A 25,592-nucleotide genomic window follows, 5' to 3' on the forward strand; every position below is an offset into this window, starting at 1 on the left:
CAGGTAAGCGCTGTAGCTGCATAAGGAGTATGGCTGTCTGAAGGATACCCTTTGTGGGAAGAAGTGTTATCTCCCCAGTCCCTTCCTCTCCCAGCTACATAAATGAGCTTAGGGTCATGGCCCACTTCCTCCTTTCCCTGTGAACTGCTGATTAAGGGAACTTGTGGCTACAATTACTGCAAAGAAATGTATCTCCAAGGTAAAAATGTCTGTATAATATGCTTAATGCTGTAAACAGTAAACGGGGGGGATAATTATATTCAGTATATAGCTATTAATATTATATGGGCATTCATATTACTAAATAAGGGTTTTGGGGGCGTTGTAGTAAATGTGGATATTTACATATTAACTGAAATAAAAGAGTGTGATGTAATTAATTCGGGGCTTACTCGACAATTGGGTCGAGGGGAATAAGTACCGCAATACAGAAGTCCATTTACTCAATGCGCCTCTGGGGCCTTCTGCTCTTTCTTTCCATCTCTAACAATGGTCATCAGATGTTTCCAGAGTATCCACCAGGCTGCCCTGAAAGCTACACTTCTGTGGGAAATGACTAATTGAGCCAGGCTTTTTGGATTGAGAAACCATAGTAGGGTGGGCTCCATACACTCTTCCTTCAATACCTTATCTTAGTGGTTGAGGAAGGTCTTGTGAAATTCACAAAGAGTCTAAGACTCAGGTGCCCTAGTGTAAAAGAAGAGCTGATTTGTGGGTTTCCTGTGTACCTTGTAGGCCGGCTCCATTGAAGGGCACTGCAAAATTTCCCCCAGAACAAAGGGGATTTCCCAGTGGCTCAAGGACAGTGTTATAACCCTACACAAGCCCCTCCCATGCAGCACACTGGGTATATTGGAAGGGAAGCGGGGAGAGCATGTAGTCAGAGCACAGTGCACGCTGACTATTCTAGGCTGCTGCAACAGCCCACTGGGGAAAAAATATAAAAATTTGGCCTCCATTCAGGATTGCTTTCTTGCTTTAAAACCAAAACAAACAATGGCAATTTGTAATTTACAAAGGAGCTAAAAAGAATTTAAAAACAAAGTGTTGTGCGTCCAAGTGTTGAATTTTACAGTTCTGTAATCTAATGATGGTTTTAGCCTTTAGAAAGGAAATATTGCAGTCATATACCATTCCACAGATTAATTTTTCATGAAAGAAGTTTTGTGTACCCAGTTACAACACAGTAAAAGATCTGCAAACTAAAGACTCGCTCTAACTATACACTGACATGAGAGATGGTCCATTGTGTCAATGATTCCCAGAAAACAGTGGCAAATAATGGATCTACTGAGGAGGTGGTGGCTTTTGTTGAGCAGTTCTCTCATCGCCTTCTTTCTTCACTCTATCACGCCCCTTCCCCATAGACCCAATCACACTCTGCCCCAAGCTATAGGGATATGGCTGGGAGGAGAAACCTGATGTAGGCAGAGAGTTAAGCTGTATATAAACAGAATTGGCTCTCTCTGGCATTGATGGGTCTCCTCCTTCGGAAGTGGTGTACCAATTTCTGTAGAAGAGCAGCTCTTCACACTAATATACCTCTTCTGCATGGCAATTTACACAATCACAGAGGATCACAATACAACCGCTCAAATATTACAGTACAACATGGAACAGACATGACAAGTAAGATTAAAGCAGGCAGCAACTCACAAGCATTCAATAGAATCTAAAGTGGCCTTAGCTGATTGGAAAATCTGACTCTCAAAAGCAGAACTTGAATGATTCATCTGAACCAAGGGACCTAATTTCAGTGAGATTGCACGCATCTAACTGAGGGCTAAATTTGGCCCTGTGTATTTAAAGCTTATCTTAGATCAGCAAGAAATTTTAATGTCTTTGAATTTGTGCATTTCCACCCAACTCTTATCATTACTTAGCAATAATGGGTGTGATATTCAAAAGAACTCACCACTATCCTAACTACTTCAATTCTGAAGCACTTAGAGGAGAGGAAAGTGATCAGGAACAGTCAGCATGGATTCACCAAGGGAAAGTCATGCCTGACTAATCTAATTGCCTTCTATGATGAGATAACTGGCTCTGTGGATGAGGGGAAAGCAGTGGATGTGTTGTTCCTTGACTTTAGCAAAGCTTTTGACATGGTCTCCCACAGTATTCTTGCCAGCAAGTTAAAGAAGTATGGGCTGGATGAATGGACTATAAGTTGGATAGAAAGCTGGCTAGATTGTCGGGCTCAATGGGTAGTGATCAATGGCTGCATGTCTAGCTGGCAGCTGGTATCAAGTGGAGTGCCCCAAGGGTCGGTTCTGGGGCTGGTTTTGTTCAATATCTTCATAAATGATCTGGAGGATGGTGTGGATTGCACCCTCAGCAAGTTTGCAGATGACACTAAACTGGGAGGAGAGGTAGATACTCTGGAGGGTAGGGATAGGATATGGAGGGACCTAGACAAATTAGAGGATTGGGCCAAAAGAAATCTCATGAGGTTCAACAAGGACAAGTGCAGAGTCCTGCACTTAGGACGGAAGAATCCCATGCACCGCTACAGACTAGGGACCGAATGGCTAGGCAGCAGTTCGGCAGAAAAGGACCTAGGGGTTACAGTGGACGAGAAGCTGGATATGAGTCAACAGTGTGCCCTTGTTGCCAAGAAGGCCAATGGCATTTTGGGATGCATACGTAGTGGCGTTGCCAGCAGATTGAGGGACGTGATCATTCCCCTCTATTCGACATTGGTGAGGCCTCATCTGGAGTACCGTGTCCAGTTTTGGGCCCCACACTACAAGAAGGATGTGGAAAAATTGGAAAACGTCCGGTGGAAAGCAACAAAAATGATTAGGGGACTGGAACACATGACTTATGAGGAGAGGCTGAGGGAACTGGGATTGTTTAGTCTGCAGAAGAGAAGAATGAGGGGGGATTTGATAGCTGCTTTCAACTACATGAAAGGGGGTTCCAAAGAGGATAGATCTAGACTGTTCTCAGTGGTAGCTGATGACAGAACAAGGAGTAATGGTCTCAAGTTGCAGTGGGGGAGGTTTAGGTTGGATATTAGGAAAAACTTTTTCACTAGGAGGGTGGTGAAACACTGGAATGCTTTACCTAGGGAGGTGGTGGAATCTCCTTCCTTAGATATTTCTAAGGTCAAGCTTGACAAAGCCCTGGCTGGGATGATTTAGTTGGGGATTGGTCCTGCTTTGAGCAGGGGGTTGGACTAGATGACCTCCTGAGGTCCCTTCCAACCCTGATATTCTATGATTCTACTTCCCACAAAGTCAGTGAGTTTTACACCATTGATTCCAATGGGAGAAGAGTTGGGCCAAGTCTGAGTTCTTTTGAAAATCCCACCCACTGTTCTATATGTGTTTAATTTACTATAACGAAGGTTCAAACCTCCATCATGGACCAAGAAGATGTAACATAAGCTAAAAGCTAGACAGTGAAAGATTAAGGAGAGATGTGTATGCTTCTCATTTTATGAAGTGTGTAGAAGTTTAGAAGACTACATTAAGCAACCGTAGTTTTGCTATACACCTTTTGATGCACATTTAACAGGAAACTAAGGAAGTTACAAGAAAAGCCCTATCAAAACAGAAACTTTACCTCTTAAAATTAAACTAATCCATTTGTGAATTTCAAAGAATAAAATGTTTGGATTCTGCCTTCAGGCAGATAGTCTTTTCCCACATATAGTTACACTGCAACCCCCACCCTCCCCTTTGCATTTTATTAATCACACAAATTCATGAAGCAGGTGTTCTTAAAATTCAATCCAGCAGACTCTAGGTGAAGTGTATGCCCCCTTTAACAAAGCGCCAGCTGGAATAGCTATATGATAAGTGATATTTGATCAAGACATTTGAGAAGTTGCAGAATGTTCTTTATGCCCCCAAACAACAGAGGAGACTAATTAGAGAAGACGATAAACGTAGCAGAAAAATTAAAAATAATTTAATGACCGGGGGGTTCTCTAAGGAATATATTGTCAGCCACATGAAGATTCTTCACCTCCTAGTGAATGGAAACATTAATTCTGGTATCTTGTCATTTACAAGCTATTTATACACAGTACTTCAGCTCCAAGTCTAGTAAAACTTCCATGGTACCACAGGATCTTTTAACTTCAGATAAAATGACCAACAAGAAACCTATTAGCACTGGTCAAAATATGAATATGTATTTTCAAAAAACGTCAACCACCGGTCAATGCTGGTCAAATGTTGGTAAAAACACAGCAACATTTCTCATTATAGTTTTTTTTTAACATTTATTTCCGTGTGCATAGTTGTCTAGCCAAGCGATGGTATCTTCATTGGTGCGATGCAGTTCTTCTAGGCCACCGCTGACCCTAGTCAGCAGGCATTCCTCGACAATGTACTTCATCGGCTGTGTTGCACCGCAGCTGCACAAAGGACTGTCATGAAGGCCCCAGCGATACTGGTTGGCTGCACAGAGACCTTGCCCGGTCCTGAACCCGTTCGACAGGGACCATTGGCGACGGGGCAGGTCAAAACCAGGCGGGCAAATTGTGGGGTTGGCAACGAGGGACTGGTTGGGGATTATAACAGATATCCATTCCTCTCGCCATTCCTCTCTGTTTTTTTACAAACCAGCCAGCTCAAAAAACAATCTTGGACTTTTCATTTTGAAGTGACTCACTGCCAAACCCCCACTTTGGCAGTGAGCCTTAGAGTCCAGGTCAACTGTCTCAGGCTCACACTATGGGGCTAAACATAGTAATGTAGATGTTCCTCCTCGAGTTAAATTAGACTCTGAAAGCTGGTGATGGAGGAAGGTCTCAGAGGCCAGCATCCAGCCTGAGTAGTAAATTCTACCCTGCTATTTTTAGCCCCGTAGCACAAGCCCGCAAGCCTGAGTCAGTTGACTCAGATTCTGAGACTCGCAACTGCAGGGTATATTTTTTCCAGTGTAGATCCACCCTCAGGGACTAAAGGCCAGATTTGCAAAGGGATGTAGACACCTAAAGATGCAGATAGATACCTATTGGGATATTCAAGAGCTCCTACACAGGCTAGGAACCTAACTCCACTTGCACACAAGGTTAGATGCTCTTGAAAACCCCACTAGGCACCTACCTGCATCTTTAGGAAACTAACTACCTTTAAAAATTTGGCCCTCAAGCACATGGGCCAAATAATCAGTGGGGTCATTAGATGATTGAGATGCTAAAGGAGCGACCAGGAAAGACAAGGCTGTTGCAGAGAAGCTACATGAATTCTTTACATCGATCTTCACTGCAGAGGATACGAGGGAGATTCCCACACCTGAGCCATTCTTCTTAGGTGACAGGTCAGAGGAACTGTCCCAGGTTGAGGTGCCAATAGTAGAGGCTTTGTAACAAACTGATAAATTAAACAGTAATATATCACCAGAACCTGATGGCATGGGCAGTGAGTGACCAGCAGTCTTGGGGAGGCTAGCTCCTGGCTGGCCCACACCTTCTGCCCAGGGCCCCACCCCTCCTGCCCCTCTTCCCCGGCTGGAGCCCAGAGCCTCCCCCAGCCCCGCAGTGCACCCGCCCCGACCCCAGAGTGCCGTGGGTGGGCAGCACAGCCCCCAGCCCCGGTGCGCCTGGTGGGGGGGCAGCACAAGCACCGGTTTCAACCGCCCAGAGCTCCTGGCTGCAGGCCGGCCCCCACTAGCCCCAGCCCAGGGGAAGGGTGCCAGAACCCTCCCAAAAGTGGGGAGGAGCAGGGGGCCCCCACCAGAGGTGGAGGCAAAGGTAGCCCACTGCCTGTGTCCCAGGCCCCCCACCCACGGCAGGTGGAGGGACCCAGGCTCCCCACAGCTGCCAATGCAGCTCTCCTGACCTGGCTCCACTGCCCAGCCATGATAAGAGCCAGGTGGGCAGCTGTGGGGAACCACCGCAGACCCTCCACCTGCCCGCGATGTGGGGGGCCAGAGCAGCCGCCGTCCCATGTCCCACAACTGCACGGCTCTTACCATCACCGGGCTGTGGCTCCGAGGCCCTCCCCCCCGGCCGGAGCGAGGTCGGGAAGAGCTGCATGGGCAGCTGGCATGGAGTCACAGACCCTCCTCCTGCCCCGGGAGACTGGGGAACCCAAGGGGTGGGGACATGGGCCAGGGACTGCTTTCAGCCCCCCCACACCCTGGGCAGGTGGAGGGTCCGCCGCGGCTCCCCAAAGCTGCCCAGGCTCCCCAGCCAGGCTCCATGCTGGCCTGGCCTGGGGATGGGGCCTCAGGGGGAAGAGAAGGGGAAGCGGGCGGGGTCTGCCCCGACGAAAAGTGGACAGGTCAGGCCTCTTCACTTTCAAAAAGTGGGAGGGCTATGGCCCCCTGGCCCTTCCCCATGTTCTGGTGCCACTGGCCCAGGGCTCGGCCACATGGGAAAGAAGAACCATGGCAGGAAGAGGAGGGGGTTGGAGGTGGAGCGTGGGCAGGGCCACGCAGGCAGTTTGGGTAGGCTGAGCCTTCCCTTGCCTTTGATACCGCCATCCAGGCCTGACGGTATTCACCCTAGAGTTCTCAAGGAACTCAGATATGAAATTGCAGAACTACTAATTGTGGTATGCAACCTATTAATTAAATCAGCTTCCGTTCCAGATGACTGGAGGACAGCTAATGTGACACAGATTTTTTAAAAAGGCTCCAGACATGATCCTGGCAATTACAGGCCAGTAAACCTAACTTTAGTATTAGGTAAATTGGTTGAAACTATAGTAAGGAATAGAATGAAGAGACACATAAGTGGCCAGTTCTTTGAAAATATCTGCTCAAAGTGCCAGCAGTCAAAACGCTAATAGAATGTTACGAAGCATTAGGTAAGGGATAGATAATAAGACAGAAAATATCATAATGCCACTATAATAATCCATGGTATGCCCACACCTTTAATACTGTCTGCAGTTCTAGTTGCCCCATCTCAAAAAAGATATATCAGAATTGGAAAAAGGACAGAGAAGGGCAACAAAAGTGATTAGGGTTATGGAACAGCTTCTGTATGAAGGGAGACTAAAAAGCCTGAGACTGTTCAGCTTGGAAAAGAGACTACTGTGGAGGGATATGATAGAAGACTATAAAATCATGAATGGTGTGGAGAAAAAGTGCTATTTACCCTTCCATATAACACAAGAAGTAGGAGTCACCCATTGAAATTAATAGGCAGTAGGTTTAAAACAAACACAAGGAAGCACTTCTTCAGACAATGCACAGTCAACCTGCGGAACTCATTGCCAGGGGATGTTGAAGGCTAAAAGTATACTTGGGTTTAAAAAAGGATTAAATAAGTCATGGAGGATAGGTCCATCAATGGCTATCAGCCAAGACGGTCACGGACGCAACCCCTTGCTCTGGATGTTCCTAAACCTCTGACAGCTAGAAGCTGGGACTGGATGACAGGGGACAGATCACTCGATAAATTGCCCTGTTTTGTTCACTTCCTCTGAACCATCTGGCATTGGCCACTGTCAGAAGACAGCATACTGGGCTAGATGGACCATTGGTCTGACCTAGTATGGACATTCTTATTTTTTTATGTATTTACCTATGAAAGTTTTACACATAGTCCATTGTCCCAGTCCAGCAAACCACTGAAGCATGTGTTTACTTTTCAGTTGGATTTGAATTGGACTATTTATGTGTTAAAAGTTAAGCAAATGCTTAAGTGCTTGGCAGATCAGGAGTTTTGTGATATTACTTGAGTAATGACTAGAATTTGCTGGGCTCTATATTGAAGGCTGTACCTAATCATCATCAACAATTACTTGTGTACTAGTAAAGAAAACCTATGACAAAGAAGGTGAAGGTAGGAAAGAAACAAGGCAAATCAGAGAAATAAATAAGCTTTCAGCCTGATATACATTATAGAATTTTTAAAAAGCTATGGTCTAAAAATGATCTGAAAATCCCAGCACAGGATCTGATTGACCACTGTATTACATCAGTTTTACACTGGCATGACTCCAATGAAATCAATTAACAGAGTCACACCACTGTAAATCTGGTGCGACAGAGTGGTAAATCAGGCCCAAAGCCACTAAACTCTTCAAGACAGATTGTGAGAGTGCCATGTCCATTGCTCACTTATTCCTGGTATAGCTATTTAACACGTTCGGGGCCCTACAGGGCCCTGAAGGACTTAGCCAGTAATGAACACACTGCTGGTGTTGTCTGTGGAACAACAGCAGTTACAGATATTCCATGGCAGTCACCAAGAATGCAAAGTAATGAACCACACCTGCTTTGTTAACTTTGTTTTGGGCTTTAATCTTACTTTCAAGTTTTCTGTAAATGGCTCCTCTCCTGCAACCTGAGACTCTTTGGTTTTACACTATGTTCAAATGCAAATCCCTCACATTTCACATGGGAGCTTTTAACATGCTTATTTATAGCCCAGCAGATGGGTTTGATGTCATAAACAAACCACTCCCTGTTACCAAGTTACAGATACCTTCTAATTATTTCCTTCTCTAGTGAACACTCTCTATCCTTGCTCTGCCCATCTTCTCATCTGAATCCAATGCAGTTAAAATCATTGGCTCCAATTCTCATTTACACTAAGGGTGCTTTCCATCACTCCAGTCACGTTAAAGGGGCCTTAACATGGGTGAAGCTGTAACGAATACCCACTCCAAGACCCCCTTTTCACTGCCACAGTTGTATAAAGGAGGCATTAGTGCAAATGTGAAACAGGCACATTGGCTTACAGAGCTACACCAATTTACACAAGTTGAGGATCTGACCCACTTTGATCAGTTAAACCCAGCGTGCAAGGATAAATACCTAGGAGGATGCATATATAAAAGAGCGGACTATTTTACCATGGAGGAGCAGAGCTACTGTTTCCAAGGCACATACAGCACGATAGCAATCCAGGGTCCAATAGGTTTTGATTAAAGATTGAGCAGCAAGACCTAAAGAAAAGATGGGTGGATATATGGTAAAGCTGATCCTGTATAGCAGCCTTGTTTTTCCACATCTGAGGTTCAGGTTGCAAGCTCACTGCCTTGTCTTTGACTGAAACCTGGCTAAGGACAGCGAAACCATGCACAGCACATTCCACTTACATCTGTGTAACTTTATAGTAGGGTTTTGCATGGCCCTATTTATTTAGTAGGGAAACTGCAGGACTAAGTTTACAGAGCAGCGTTCATGGAAGTTGTATGGATTTGTTCCTTCCACAGCATGCTAGAGGTGATCATTTAAAGCAGAAGAGTCACGCCCTCTGTTTCTTTTTAATTTATAGTCAAATTATGCCAGTCATCACCAAATTTTCTGTGCACCACAGATACATTGGGCTGGTATATGCACCTGAACAATTTCCTAAATAGTAATGCTTGATGCAGTTCAATGTTATGCTGTAATTGTTAGAAAGATATCATACCATAAACACTGAGAGCCAAAATAAAGATGATCCCTATCTTGATTATCTGTATGGGATCAAACTTAAGTTGCCCAGGGTACTGTAATGGCACCGTGACACTGGCAGGCCAAGTGCCAGCTTATGCCAAGGTCCCCGTGTCTCAGCTGGACACAAACAGATACATAGCTGTAATTTGTCTGGCTCACTTGTGGGTGGATATTGATAAAATAGGTATTAGAATTATAAGAAAGAATTTAGTGTTTAGATTCATTTGAATGCTTGTAAGATGCTGCATGCTTTAATCCTACTTGTAATATCTGTGCTCCAGGTTTAATGTAATATTTGAACGGTTGTATTGTGAGCCTCTGTGACTGTGTGAATCGCCATACTGAAGAGGGATATTAATTAGTGTGAAGAGCTGCTCTTCAACAGAAATTGTTATGCCCCTTCTGAAGGAGGAGACCCATCAATACCAGACAGGCTATGAGTGGTTCTTACAGCTGGAAATCCCCACATCTGGATTGAGGAATTGTCAACAAAAGGACTTAAAACTTATTGTTGTTCTGCTCTGCTCCCTGTGAACAGGAGTCACGCAAGTGAACTCGTCCCATCAGATGAGTTTGCACCTCAGATCACACAGCAGGAGGGGGATAAAAACCTTGAACAAATGCAACTAGGTATCTCTGTGCTGCTTGGAGATGCTGGGTCAGCAAGCTGCTTCTAGGCATAAACAAGAGATTCCCCAGCTGCTTAGCCTGGGTTAGCCCTAAAGGACAAATAGAGCTTGATGATTATAGAAGCCGATAGACGTTTGAAAACCTAAGACTGTAACTCAATTGTGTATCTGTGTTTGCTTGCTTTAACCTTGTAAATAACTCTCTAATTTCCTTTTCCTATTTAATAAATCTTCATATAGTTTACCATAGAATTGGCTACAAGCATTGTCTCTGGTGTGAGACCTGAAATGCAACTGCAGTAAGTGACTGGTCCTTTGGGATTAGGAGTAACCTGAATATTGCTGTGATTCTTGGTGTAAGGGATCATCTACCACAGAGATACACTCACCCGGGGGGCAAGACAGACTGGAGTACCCAAGGGGACTGTCTGTGACTCCATGTTAAGGCTGTTAAACTGCTTGAGGAGTTTGCACTTGGTACAATTGGTTGATGAAATCTAAGTGTTAGAACTCAAAACCAATTTGGTGTCTGCCCTGTTTTTTAACAATCTGTCCTGCAGTTGGCCCAGAGGACTAGAATTTCTCTAACATCACATACCGTATGAAAAGCTATTGTGACAGATGCCCTAGGAGTGAACTAGAAAACGGATATAGCCGTAATAGTCAATATTTTATCATGTTTTGTCGTTCTCTTTCATATTTTTCTACTGTTTTAATGAAAAAAATAAAACAGCATTCTCATAGCTGTTAACCAAAGGATTTACAGCCTAAAGAAAAGAGCATTGCCTTATATTTCAATGGCACAAAGTTTAAATCCTGTTATGATTATACTTTTATTAAAACTGACTTGAATGGGACTCTGTCAGAGTAAAGACAGAGTAAAGACTTAGGTACTGAGCCCAGTGCAAGGGACATGTAGACAGATGTCCTGTAGTTCCAGACTGATAGGCTGAGTTGCAGAAATTAGATTTTTTACTTGGTCTACAAAAGATGCTTCTGCATCTTCAGTACATCAGTCTGGAACATATTACTGACACCACTGATTTTACTGAGAGTTTCTGGCATTCATAGCATTGTTATTATTACCTTTAACCTGGATCTGTTTCCTCACAGTTATAAGTCGGAGAAATCATTAACTGATTATTAGCTTTTCCACCCTATCTTTTTGACATTTCTCTCTGTTTTGGAACATAGTGGAGCTTTATCTGGGGAACTTGACAGAGACAGGGTGGGACTTTGAACCTTTGGTGCCAGTTTTATTATTTTTATATATTTATATGTGTCATTTCAAACAAAAGACGTCGATAAGCAAGCTGTTGGCACCTGGATAATTCATGAAACTCACAATCCACATAGGGATAACATGTAGCAATATGATACTACATTCAATTGTTTTGATAACTAGTAAGCCTGGCAGCAGAATATACCTCATTCGACCCCACTCAAACCTCCTACCCTCCCCTGCCCACAACTAACACTCTATCAAATACATTGGTTCTATATATCACTTATGTGCTCACAAGTAACTGTAACTCCTCCCAGTGTAACATCATCTGCCATTAAAAAAAGTAGTTCGATAAGACCATGCTGTACCTCATTGCACACCTCCCCTAAACTAAGTATAGATTCAGTTACACCCTTTGTTTGTGGGCTTTTAGCTAGTTTACAATCTTCATGACAGTGCTCGTGTCCAAAGCTACCTGAATGAGCTTTTTCAGGTATGATTTTGTGAGTAATGTTATCAGATGCTGTATTAAATCCTAACACGTCTATTGTGTTCCCTTCATCCACTGAGTTTGTCATGCTATTAAAAAAGGACCACTCGAAGTTGGCCTAACAACTTGTGTAAAGTTTATTTATTTATTTATTTATTTAGCCTGTGCTACCTATAGCTAACGGTTCCTTTACCTTCCATCCCATACTGAAGTGGTAAGTCTGCACTAGAATACCGTCTACAGTTCTGAAAAACTAGACACCAGAAAGATGTCAATGAATTGGAAGGAGTTCACAAACAAGCAATAAAATTATCATGAAATTTGATTTATGAGGAAAGATTAAAAGACCTAAATAGATATAAGCTTGGCTAAATGATGACTAAGGTAAAATATGATATATGTCTACAAGTATTTGAAGGGTCTAAACACCAAGGGACTGGTTATCAGCTGGAGTAAAGTGTCATACCTCCATTGTCTTCACTGGTGTTATGACAATTTAAACCAGCTGAAGGTCTGTCCACAAGGAAAACTGCCAGTTTAGGGTGGTTTTGGCAATTATTCATTTTGGGTTCAGCCCAGGTTCACGTGTTCTGTTCTCTAATCAGTTTATTTCAACTATAATTTAGTTACAATTCAGCAGCAATGTCTGTTAGTTGAGAGTTTTCTGAATTGTACATGACATCTGAAATACTCCAGTCATAAGGTACCTTTACATGTTTTCTTCCGATTTCAGGACACTCTAGCAATGCGATAAATCACCTATGGTGAAATTCACCCATTGGCAGAAGGCCGCCTACATACACCACAAAACACTCACAGTAACCTTGTGTAACTCACACACCTTCTGGGTGTGGTGTTCTGACCCATCTAGTGACACCGAGACCAGTGTGTGTGTGTGTGTGTGTGTGTGTGTGTGTGTGTGTGTGTGTGTGTGTGTGTGTGTGTGTGTGTGTGTGTGTGTGAGAGAGAGAGAGAGAGAGAGAGAGAGAGAGAGAGAGAGAGAGAGAGAGAGAGAGAGGTCTGCTCTACAGCCAGCCAGCCAGCTTTAAGCTGAGGTAGTAGAGGCTCATGCACTAAGGGTATGTCTACACTATGAAATTAGGTCGAATTTATAGAAGTCGTTTTTTTAGAAATCGTTTTTATATATTCGAGTGTGTGTGTCCTCACAGAAAATGCTCTAAGTGCATTAAGTGCATTGACTGGGCGGAGTGCTTCCACAGTACCGAGGTAAGCGTCGACTTCCGGAGCGTTACACTGTGGGTAGCTATCCCACAGTTCCCGCAGTCTCCGCTGCCCATTGGAATTCTGGGTTGAGATCCCAATGCCTGATGGGGCTAAAACATTGTCGCGGGTGGTTCTGGGTACATATCGTCAGGCCCCCGTTCCCTCCCTCCCTCCCTCCGTGAAAGCAGCAGCAGACAATTGTTTCGCGCCTTTTTTCTTGAGTTACCTGTGCAGACGCCATACCACAGCAAGCATGGAGCCCGCTCAGGTAACCGTCACCGTATGTCTCTTGGATGCTGGCAGACGTGGTACTGCATTGCTACACAGCAGCAGCAACCCCTTGCCTTGGGGCAGCAGACGGTGCAGTAGGACTGGCAGCCATCATCGTCATGTCCAAGGTGCTCCCGGCCACGTCGGCCAGGAGCGCCTGGGCAGACATGGGCGCAGGGACTAAATTTGGAGTGACTTGATCAGGTTATTCTCTTTAGTCCTGCAGTCAGTCCTATTGAACCATCTTATGGTGAGCAGGCAGGTGATACGGATTGCTAGCAGTCCTATTGCATCATCTTCTGCCAGGCAGGCAAGACATGAGGATGGCTAGCAGTCCTATTGTACCATCTTCTGCCGAGCAGCCATGAGATGTGGATGGCATGCAGTCCTTCTGCACCGTCTGCTGCCAGCCAAAGATGTAAAAGATAGATGGAGTGGATCAAAACAAGAAATAGACCAGATTTGTTTTGTACTCATTTGCAACCCCCCCCCCCCCCGTCTAGGGGACTCATTCCTCTAGGTCACACTGCAGTCACTCACAGAGAAGGTGCAGCGAGGTAAATCTAGCCACGTATCAATCAGAGGCCAGACTAACCTGCTTGTTCCAATAAGAACAATTACTTAGGTGCACCATTTCTTATTGGAACTCTCCGTGAAGTCCTGCCTGAAATACTCATTGATGTAAAGCCACCCCCTTTGTTGATTTTAATTCCCTGTAAGCCAACCCTGTAAGCCATGTCGTCAGTCGCCTCTCCCTCCGTCAGAGCAACGGCAGACAACCGTTTCGCGCTTTTTTTCTGTGCGGACGCCACACCACGGCACGCTTGGAGGCCGCTCAGCTCACTTTGACAATTAGGAGCACATTAAACACCACGCGCATTATCTAGCGGTATATGCAGCACCAGAACCTGGCAAAGCGAAACCGGGCGAGGAGGCGACGTCAGCGCGGTCACGTGAGTGATCAGGACATGGACACAGATTTCTCTCAAAGCATGGGCCCTGCCAATGCATGCATTATGGTGCTAATGGGGCAGGTTCATGCTGTGGAACGCCGATTCTGGGCTCGGGAAACAAGCACAGACTGGTGGGACCGCATAGAGTTGCAGGTCTGGGACGATTCCCAGTGGCTGCGAAACTTTCGCATGCGTAAGGGCACTTTCATGGAACTTTGTGACTTGCTTTCCCCTGCCCTGAAGCACATGAATACCAAGATGAGAGCAGCCCTCACAGTTGAGAAGCGAGTGGCGATAGCCCTGTGGAAGCTTGCAACGCCAGACAGCTACCAGTCAGTTGGGAATCAATTTGGAGTGGGCAAATCTACTGTGGGGGCTGCTGTGATGCAAGTAGCCAACACAATCAAAGATCTGCTGATATCAAGGGTAGTGACCCTGGGAAATGTGCAGGTCAGAGTGGATGGCTTTGCTGCAATGGGATTCCCTAACTGTGGTGGGGCCATAGACGGAACCCATATCCCTATCTTGGCACCGGAGCACCAAGCCGGCGAGTACATAAACCGCAAGGGGTACTTTTCAATAGTGCTCCAAGCTCTGGTGGATCACAAGGGACGTTTCACCAACATCAACGTGGGATGGCCGGGAAAGGTACATGACACTCGCATCTTCAGGAACTCTGGTCTGTTTCAAAAGCTGCAGGAAGGGACTTTATTCCCAGATCAGAAAATAACTGTTGGGGATGTTGAAATGCCTATAGTTATCCTTGGGGACCCAGCCTACCCCTTAATGCCATGGCTCCTGAAGCCGTAAACAGGCAGCCTGGACAGTAGTCAGGAGCTGTTCAACTACAGGCTGAGCAAGTGCAGAATGGTGGTAGAATGTGCATTTGGACGTTTAAAGGCGCGCTGGTGCAGTTTACTGACTCACTTAGACCTCAGCGAAACCAATATTCCCACTGTTATTACTGCTTGCTGTGCGCTCCACAATATCTGTGAGAGTAAGGGGGAGACGTTTATGGTGGGGTGGGAGGTTGAGGCAAATCGTCTGGCTGCTGGTTACGCGCAGCCAGACACCAGGGCGGTTAGAAGAGCACAGGAGGGCGTGGTACGCATCAGAGAAGCTTTGAAAACCAGTTTCATGACTGGACAGGCTACGGTGTGAAAGTTCTGTTTGTTTCTCCTTGATGAAACCCCCCGCCCCTTGGTTCACTCTACTTCCCTGTAAGCTAACCACCCTCTCCTCCTCCCTTCGATCAGCGCTTGCAGAGGCAATAAAGTCATTGTTGCTTCACGTTCATGCATTCTTTATTCATTCATCACACAAATGCGGGGATGACTACCAAGGTAGCCCAGGAGGGGTGGTGGAGGAGGGAAGGAAAATGCCACAGAGCACTTTAAAAGTTTACAACTTTAAAATTTATTGAATGCCAGCCTTCTGTTTTTTGGGCAATCCTCTGCGGTAGAGTGGATGGTTGGCCGGAGGCCCCCCCACCGCGTTCTTGGGCGTCTGGGTGAGGAGGCTATGGAACTTGGGGAGGAGGGCAGTTGGTTACACAGGGGCTGTGGTGACAGTCTGTGCTCCAGCTGCCTTTGCTGCAGCTCAACCATACACTGGAGCATACTAGTTTGATCCTCCAGCAGCCTCAGCATTGAATCCTGCCTCCTCTCATCACGCTGCTGCCACATCTGAGCTTCAGCCCTGTCTTTGGCTCGCCACTTACTCTCTTCAGCCTGCCACCTCTCCTCCCGGTCATTTTGTGCTTTCCTGCACTCTGACATTATTTGCCTCCACGCATTCGACTGTGCTCTGTCAGTGTGGGAGGACAGCATGAGCTCAGAGAACATTTCATCACGAGTGCGTTTTTTTTTCTTTCTAATCTTCACTAGCCTCTGGGAAGGAGAAGATCCTGTGATCATTGAAACACATGCAGCTGGTGGAGAGAAAAAAAGGGACAGCGGTATTTAAAAAGACACATTTTATAAAACAGTGGCTACACTCTTTCAGGGTAAACCTTGCTGTTAACATTACATACATAGCACATGTGCTTTCGTTACAAGGTCGCATTTTGCCTCCCCCCACCACGTGGCTACCCCCTCAACCCTCCCCCCTCCCCGTGGCTAACAGCGGGGAACATTTCTGTTCAGCCACAGGCAAACAGCCCAGCAGGAACGGGCACCTCTGAGTGTCCCCTGAAGAAAAGCACCCTATTTCAACCAGGTGACCATGAATGATATCTCACTCTCCTGAGGATAACACAGAGAGATAAAGAACGGATGTTGTTTGAACGCCAGCAAACATACACTGCAATGCTTTGTTGTACAATGATTCCCGAGTACGTGTTACTGGCCTGGAGTGGTAAAGTGTCCTACCACGGAGGATGCAATAAGGCTGAAACCTTTTGCAAACCTTTTGCAAAGGCTTTGGGAGTACATCCAGGAGAGCCGCGAATGACAGGGCAAAGTAATCCTTTCACATGCTTGCTTTTAAACCATGTATAGTATTTTAAAAGGTACACTCACCGGAGGTCCCTTCTCTGCCTGCCGGGTCCAGGAGGCAGTCTTGGGTGGGTTCGGGGGGTAGTGGCTCCAGGTCCAGGGTGAGAAACAGTTCCTGGCTGTCGGGAAAACCGGTTTCTCCGTTTGCTTGCTGTGAGCTATCTACAACCTCCTCATCATCATCATCTTCTTCGTCCCCAAAACCTGCTTCCGTATTGCCTCCATCTCCATTGAAGGAGTCAAACAACATGGCTGGGGTAGTGGTGGCTGAACCCCCTAAAATGGCATGCAGCTCATCATAGAAGCGGCATGTTTGGGGCTCTGACCCGGAGCAGCTGTTCGCCTCTCTGGTTTTCTGGTAGGCTTGCCTCAGCTCCTTAAGTTTCACGCGGCACTGCTTCAGGTCCCTATTATGGCCTCTGTCCTTCATGCCCTGGAGATTTTGACAAAGGTTTTGGCATTTCGAAAACTGGAACGGAGTTCTGATAGCACGGATTCCTCTCCCCATACAGCGATCAGATCCCATACCTCCCGTTCAGTCCATGCTGGAGCTCTTTTGCGATTCTGGGACTCCATCATGGTCACCTCTGTTGATGAGCTCTGCATGGTCACCTGCAGCTTGCCACGCTGGCCAAACAGGAAATGAGATTCAAAAGTTCATGGTTCTTTTCCTGTCTACCTGGCCAGTGCATCTGAGTTGAGAGTGTTGTCCAGAGCGGTCACAATGGAGCACTCTGGGATAGCTCCCGGAGGCCAATACCATCGAATTGTGTCCACAGTACCCCAAATTCGACCCGGCAAGGCCGATTTAAGCACTAATCCACTTGTCAAGGGTGGAGTAAGAAAATCGATTTTAAGAGCCCTTTAAGTCGAAAAAAAGGGCTTCATCGTGTGGACGGGTGCAGGTTTACATCGATTTAACGCTGCTAAATTTGACCTAAAGTCCTAGTGTAGACCAGGGCTAAGCTTCAGAGTTCCCCGGTTCAATCCTGCCCGACGACGACCAAGGTCTGTCGGCGTTACACTTGCATGAGGTGGGATTAGGGATGTAGCTGGCCATGTAAGGGGGTCTCAGCATCCCACTGAGACATGGGTTCTGCACTAGCTATGAACTGATCGAGGAGAAGGAGAGCATTAGGAACAGGCAGGTGGAAGTGTCAGTAGATCCATGCTTACATGGAAATCGCCTGTGCAATGAAGACACTGAGCGATAGCAATCACTACTGGTTCTTCTTTCTGCTGGAGTTGTGATTGTGAAGGTCTGCTGTGATTCTCTACTGCAGCACTGGGGCCTCCAGGGTAAGGCCTTGGATTTCATCAGTGTAGAGCACATAAATTACTGAGGCTTTATGTAAGAGGCAACAATTTCACTCTGAACAACAACTATTCTAAGCCTACTTATTAGTTAATGCCTGAAAAGTGTTTTGAAAGTGAAATTTATCATAGTAGTATTACTATTTAATGCATATTATAATTATATTAACGTGGAAAATTATGTACCGATTTTAGTCCACTTTAAATACTTTAAGTTCTGACCTTTATTCCTCTAGCTCAGAGTATGTAACTAAAATATTTGTTCCATTTAGAACACTGTATTATTGCTTACATGTCTTCCTGTATAATCCTTCCACAGAGTGATATACCATCAAACTGAATTAAGTCACATTATAATATCTAACACTATTTCATTAAAGATTCATCCAGGTATTGAATATTACATGCTGTAAGCTTTGTTCCACAGGATTAGTAAAGACGTAATTGTATTTGACAGAGAGAACAATATGAAGGAGATACTCATTTAATGGGCCCTTGAAATGTGCTCATCTATATTTTGAGCAGAATTAAAAATTAAACAAACTGAACACATAGCCTAGTGGATAAAGAATTGGTCTAGGAGTTAGGAGACCTGAGTTCTAAGCCTGGCTCTGCCTTTAACCAGCATGTGACCTTTAGCAATTCACTTCATCTTTCTGTGTTTCGATTTCCCCTTTCACCCTAAATCTGTCAGCTCTTCTGGGAAGATGGTCTTTTACAATGAGTTTATACATTGCCTTGCACAGTGGGTTTCAGATCTAAGTTGGGGCCTCTATAACTTACAGCCTAAAGAATAGAGCACCTGTTTTGTATGTGGTGTTTTGAAGTAAAGTTGCAGTAAACTGCTGACTGGCAATAGCTAGGCAAATGGCCTATTAAAGATTAATTATCAATTTGTTCAGTTATATGTTTAAAACAAAACAGACCCATAAAGTCTACAAAGTTATCCTGCAAATTGGACATAGTTAATCTATGGAATCTTGTGTTTCTTTGTTGTTACCCTTGACTTCCTCCCCCTACGCTGTGTTCCTCTCCCATCTTGTCCCTATTTAGGCCCCAGTCTTACAAAAAGCTCCATCTCGGTGAACCCTTGCACTTGGAACTCACTGCATGTCAGGGTCTTAGGACCATAAACTCTTTGATGTGAGGACTGTCTTGTACTATAGTTCTGTGCCATTTCCAAAACAATGGGGCCACAATCTCCAGGGAGTTACTGTATACTTTTTATATATATATATATATATATATATATATATATATATATATATATATATATATAAAATCAATAACAGCAGTAATAAATAGTAAACACTTACCTTTACAAACAAAGCACTTAATATGAAAATATTTGTTCTGAACTCTCAAAACTTCCCCTTTGCATGGGTTTCCACAGTTATTGCAGAGAATTGTTGTACCTGATGGTGTGTCCAGGTTGCTATGTACAGCCTGTGGTTGAGAAACTGAAAAGAAAGACAAGTTGTATAAGAACATACAGTAGATTAAAAACTTCTGGTGGACAAATTAGATAAAATGATAATCTTGTTAGAGAAACAAATAATGAAAATTGACATTTCAGTCAAAACATGCCGTGAACATGACACCTGGGCCAAAATGGTCTCACTTTCTGGTGTTGGCCAGCTCCTGATGTGGTCTTTTAAAACTTTATTTTAATTGAATTCCCTTTAGAGTCATATGTTAGTGTAAACAGTCTGCTCACAAATGTAAGCATCGCTGCTGATTTTCATTTCCATATAGGTTACCACTGCAATAATGCAAAAGAATTGTACATGGCTTATGAATTTCTCAACCAACTTGAACAAAAACATTTTGGATCAAGGGTTGTATAAAGAGAACTGTACAAAAAAATGGTAAAACTTTTTTTGAAAATTCAACTGCCTTTTTTTTTTCCCAACAGTTTGCATCACACTGTTTAATTACAAGTTTAAACATTCTGTCAATTTCAAAAAAAAAAAAAAAAAAAAATCAAATCAACCAGCTCTAGTTACAAATTATTTGCTGAAACTAATGTCTCATAGGATCTCAAGCACCTGATTCCACCCCAGACTGTAAGAAATTACAAAACATTTTCCTTTAGCTCAACTGGTAAGTGATTATGCTTTTAGAACCAGAGGATCTAAGTTCTGGTTCCACTTTTTTGTTACAATATTATTATGCAATGAAAGATACTGAAGATACTACAAAGATATTGTAAGGTTTCCCTAACGTTTGAATGCTGAGCTCCTCCTCAGCAAAATAAAACCAAATGCACTCCTCCTTTTCCTGCAACCTCACCATGCGCTGTTAAAAGCCTACACATATTAATTATACATCCTCCATGTTCCCTCTCATGGCTAGTCTTCCCTCCACATCCCCCTAAACACAACTCTTTGGAAAACAGTGGCACAGATCTTCAGATGACCCTTCCTCCCCTTTGTTACATGCTTTGATGAGAACTGAAATAGCTTAAAATGTTGACATATAAAGCACCATCATTAGCACCCATTGCTATGAATGGGCTCAGAGCTATTTTTCGTGGGTACTGCAAACTCAGAGAGATGTCACTACATCAGTGGCACTTGCTTTATGTTTGAAGGTTTCTTTGTAACCATGACAGACTTTTTTCAAACTAAGGCTGAGAATCTGGAGAAGAACTAAGAGGCCTGTGCTCCCAGCTAGTCCTTCGCCCATGTTAATCCCACAGTTTGGAAAACACCAATATACTGTATATCGCAAATTTCCAGCCAGGAGACACAGAAAGTTTTGGGAATTTTAAAGAATGTTAAGCACTATGACATTACTACAGAGTTCTGGTCTGGTACATGCTTGGTAACCTTGGTACTTATATAACTGTGCTTAGTCAGCAGACGCTTTCTTCTGTATGTGGCACTGAAGCACCAAGACAGTGATTAATTTATTACTACATTAAAATGCATTTGAAGCCACTGAAGGAATAACTATAATAAATATGACTTGGTGAGTGGAGCTCTGATCTCACTTATTGACATCCAGAGCAAATGTTCTCAGCTGAGAAGTAAAAATATGACTGCTTCTAACCAATAGTTTGCAAACTCAAATTGAAATGGGGGTGTGGGGAGGAAAATCACAGTGCAATTTGCCCCTTACATCATCATTAGCGATAAAGAGTCTCCAATCAGAACTTCATTGACAACTCTGTGGCAGAAAAGTAAGACAGTTACATAGTAACTTTGCTCATCATAGCCACATACAACAAATATGGATTCTTCTATCACAAAATTTGCCAAAATAAAGACCAGGATAAAATTTTCACAAGTGCCTAACTCTCTCGGGGCCTACGTCTCATGAAAAGTTAATGGGACTTAGCCAACTGAACCTATGGCAGAATTTCTGGCAAGCAAGATTACAACCACTTATGTTGGAATTGATCCAGGATGGTGGTGTTAAAATACTTATTCTCATATAAAGTATCATGTAATCTTACAAATCAGATTCTATGCTAAACAACATATCCAGGCACTTTCTTCAGACTCCCAGACACAGTCACCCTTTTAGAATAGGAAAAACAGAGGTAAGATGTTGTTCTGCTTTCGCAGAAGTATATATCAAAATGTTGAGCAGGGCATTTATTATGAAACATGCAACCGACTAGCCATTTGTACTGCAAATACTTAATACTGGAGGAAGGATCCTGCACTGGAAGAGAGATGATCTAACAGGTGTTTTCTATTTCTAATCTCTAAAAGCCAAAGCCTGCAAACTCTAAAAGCCAAAGCCTCACACAAGTATTCATGTAAGGACTACTCATTTGAGTAAGGATGTTCATGATCAAGCTTTAAGTTTACATCTAAAAGAAATCATGTGTAATATGCTAGGGATGCATGCACAAACTTCGTTTTTCTACGTTATGTGACTTCCAGCCAAAGATATTTTTTATTACATTTAGTAAATAGCACATTGGGAACTTTCAAGATTGTCAGCACTGAAGGTAAATGTCATTTTAAATCAAGTAAAATCTTATTGTGATAAAAACAAACACCCCCCCCCCCCAAAAGCAACTCCCCACCCACTCTTTATTCTGTGTATGTTCCAGGTTAAGAAGAGTTGCTAGGTTAGTGTCAAAAAGGTACTCTATGGGTCTTTATCCTGTGCATCATGGTAACAAATAAAGGCTCTAATCCTGCTGTCCTTCTGCAAGCAAATCCCAATAGGACTTCCACAAGAGATGCAAGTATATGAAGGCTGCAGAACTGAGCTCATTTAGGCTAGCAAAATATCGAGCAAATTAAAAATTTGCTGCCATCTTGTGATTTAAAATAGAAATTGCACCTATTAGGTTGTTTATGCAAAAGGGCATTCCAAAGTATTGTATGAAACGCTGAACACAAACTTTCTAGTTCTTGTAATTTTGCTACAGTACATTTATTATTTTTACATTTTAATGTGTTAGGTAACAGTGTCTTTGGGCTGAATTATTAAATCAAATTGTAACAGGTTTGAATCATGACTCGCCATACCCATAGTAGCTTTTCCACCCGGCAACAGATTAATACAGGGAACTAATAGAGTGAACAAGGGAGAGTAAATTACATACTCAATGTCCCTCTTCTTACTCGGGGGATTCAGCACATCATTCTAAAGTTGGGTTTTTTTCCCCCAAAGTGATTCCAAATCAGCTTTAAAAAGGTTTCCGGTTTCCATACAGTCTCACAAGAAGAAAACAAATGCAACTTAAAAATAAAAATAAATCAGTGGTGTTATGTCCTCTCAGATTGACCAATAAATTAACTGTGAAAGGGAATTTGGTGTATTTCCTTTTAGAGATTTAGTAAAAGTGCTATCAGCCAATTACCCCTTAATTTTCCTTTATAACTATTTCAGGGCTAAAAGTTGTCTCCCTGTATTTACTCTAATGCTCCGATCCTCCAAATATTTGTGCACGTAACTTTTTATGCAGCAGTTTTTCAGAGCAGAAAGACATTAATGCAGCCAACCATGCAGATGTTTCCTCTGCGTGAAAATTATGAACATCTTGTCTCATAAATAACTATAGATTTTTATGAAAGGGTTTCCTCATTTGGAATTGGCTGTAGCTGTTGCTTGAACTCTGGATGCTTACACGGAAATTTCATGTCATGTTTGTTAAAAAGAAACACTATGGAAAGGTTGTTGTCAACTGCATCCATGCTTACAGTTCCACCTCCTTCAGGGCAGCAAGACTTACTGCATGCAGATGGTTTCCCTTGAATGCTAGCATTGATTCAGAAACGTGCGTTAGGCTCTGCATAGCTCCCTGTAATACCTAACCTGCAATGTATCTGGGAATCAACACAGAAGCCTTTTTTGTTACAGTAGGACTCAAAAAAAAAAAAAAGGCGCGGGGGGAACCTATCTGGCATGTTCTTGCCATCTTTTTGATGTCTTAGCATTTTTTGTTTAACAACAGTTTCCAAGCCATGAGTGGAAATGAAAAGTAAAGCATTATATTTAGCCTAAAGCACAGGTATGCAACAAACTGTACAACAACTATAACTTTTTGCTTGCGTTCCATTTTTTAAATCTCACAAGGATGCATTTGACATTCAAAAATAACCATTTAAACAAGCATGAATGAACAAACAACAAAAGCTAACAGGGCGCTTTATTTTCCTCTCAATTCAAAAGGAATTAATTAATTTACTACATTAAAACTGATCAGTGTTTCACCCAACATTCTCTGTGGATCAGAGTAGAAATGTAACCTCTGTGAGGTCACAATAAAACTATGTTTCTTCATGTACCAGAGGAGTAGCCGGGTTAGTCTGGATCTGTAAAAGCGGCAGAGTCCTGTGGCACCTTACAGACTAACAGACGTACTGGAGCATAAGCTTTCATGGGTGAATACATCCGACGAAGCGGGTATTCACCCACAAAAGCTTATGCTCCAATACATCTGTTAGTCTATAAGGTGCCACAGGACTCTTTGCCGCTTTTATGTTTCTTCATATAGTTTAAACACTGTCTCTTTCATCTGGAATACCATAATGATAGAACATGAGAAATAACTCCTTCAGACTAGAGAACGCTTCTTTTATTCAAGTCCTAATACATTTTTAACTTACATGCATTTCAATAACATTTTGAATCCAGTCTCTTTATATAGTAATTCTGATCATTTGACTTTTGTCTTTGTGTGTCAAAGTTTAGCTTCAAAGTGGATGAGGATGTTCCATCAACATATTTTGCTAGCAATATGCTGTCATCCCTTCTGGAGTTTAATGATTATACAGTATATTAGGGCATTTGGCGTAGTATCCTCCTGATTAAAGTTCTCATTTAAAGTTTGAGTGATCACATACTTTTCCTAGATTACTGAACTGAATGAAATTTGAAATTCGCCTTTATTTACTCTTCATTGAAAATAGCCTCTGCTGAATGGAAATATAGAGGGAGCCCTTGTTGTGTTGGTGATGATAGTATGCATGGAGCCCAAAATCTTGCTGATGTTCTGCTGTGCCTGGATCTGGTACCTCCACAGGTCTGGATGAGGAAGCAGATTATAACTACCCATATTAGAAAGTCACTGAAGGTTCCTGCATCCTTACTTGCTTCTTCAAAGCCCAAAGAAGAATTTATTGCATGTATGTTCCCACAAGAAAAACAACAGATTATAAAGAAATGAGTAAGAGTAGGACACATTTCCATAGCATTGCCACATGGGCACTATCTGATGTCGGGAACTTTATTGCTGATATTCTTGCTAAATATCCATGTGACAGGACACCTTGATCACTGACAGTGCTGCAGCCTGGGGAAGGCTGAGAGCAATTATACATTTTCGGGGTGGGGGGGTAGATTGTGAGCACCTGGGTGGCAATCACTGGGCTAACAAGGTAAATGGGGAAAATATGAGGGGAGGAAACAGGAAGCAAGGGGAATCAAGAGGAGTTCAGGAGGAAGCTCAGAGAGAACCTCGGATTCGGAAGTGAGGGCTGTAAGGAAGCCTACCTTGCTGTAAGCGTGTATTGCACAAGTATTACTATGTAAGAGGGAAATAAATACACACATTGGTGTAAGATAAACACCCTAGTGTGCGTATTTGTGACTGGAAAACCATCTGAACTGGCCAGACAGTGAGGTTCACTGGGTAGCAATGGAGATGTCCTGTGACAATCCAGTAACAACATATTTCTGATATGAAAGCTCAAGACAGCCAGAGGAATCACAGGTTACCTACTGAGTACCCAGCAGGAGTGAGGTGATGCTCCAATTAATTCTAGTATTAAATAAGGTTTATTGAATTAGCAGTGACTCATTGAAAAGAAGTAAGATTTTCACTCACATACAACTATTTATATGACGACTATCTATATGGCCCTGATAAGACTGATCCTGGAATACTGCACTGAGTTCTGCACACCTCAATACTGGAAATATAAAGATGAACTGGAGGGAGTACGTTGTTAGAGCAGTAGAGGTACTGATTTATAATATGGCTGAGCCACAGCTGAGGGGATATGGGATAATTTGGCAAAGCAATGACTGAGGTTTAAAAGAATCAATGTCCATTCCCTAGTTCATATGAAAATATGAACAACAAAACAGACATAGGCAGCACTCCCAGCTTTGAACACCAATGAGCAGCTCTAGTGATGAATACTACTGCACACGCCTGGACGC

The 25,592-nt window shown here is 43.4% G+C and overlaps 1 protein-coding gene across 6 annotated transcripts in view; it reads right to left on the reverse strand.

Annotated features, from left to right (window-relative positions):
* ABLIM2 (actin binding LIM protein family member 2) overlaps positions 1–25,592 on the reverse strand; it is a 214,243-nt gene that overhangs the window by 140,424 nt on the left and 48,227 nt on the right. For all 6 annotated transcript variants that reach the window (XM_074951750.1, XM_074951752.1, XM_074951747.1 and 3 more), the window contains exon 2: positions 19,274–19,417. In XM_074951750.1, coding sequence (XP_074807851.1) covers positions 19,274–19,417 — 144 coding nt within the window. The remainder of the gene's footprint in view (positions 1–19,273; positions 19,418–25,592) is intronic.

Source organism: Natator depressus, chromosome 4, assembly GCF_965152275.1.
Source record: "Natator depressus isolate rNatDep1 chromosome 4, rNatDep2.hap1, whole genome shotgun sequence".
In the NCBI taxonomy this organism is placed as follows: Eukaryota; Metazoa; Chordata; order Testudines; family Cheloniidae; genus Natator; species Natator depressus.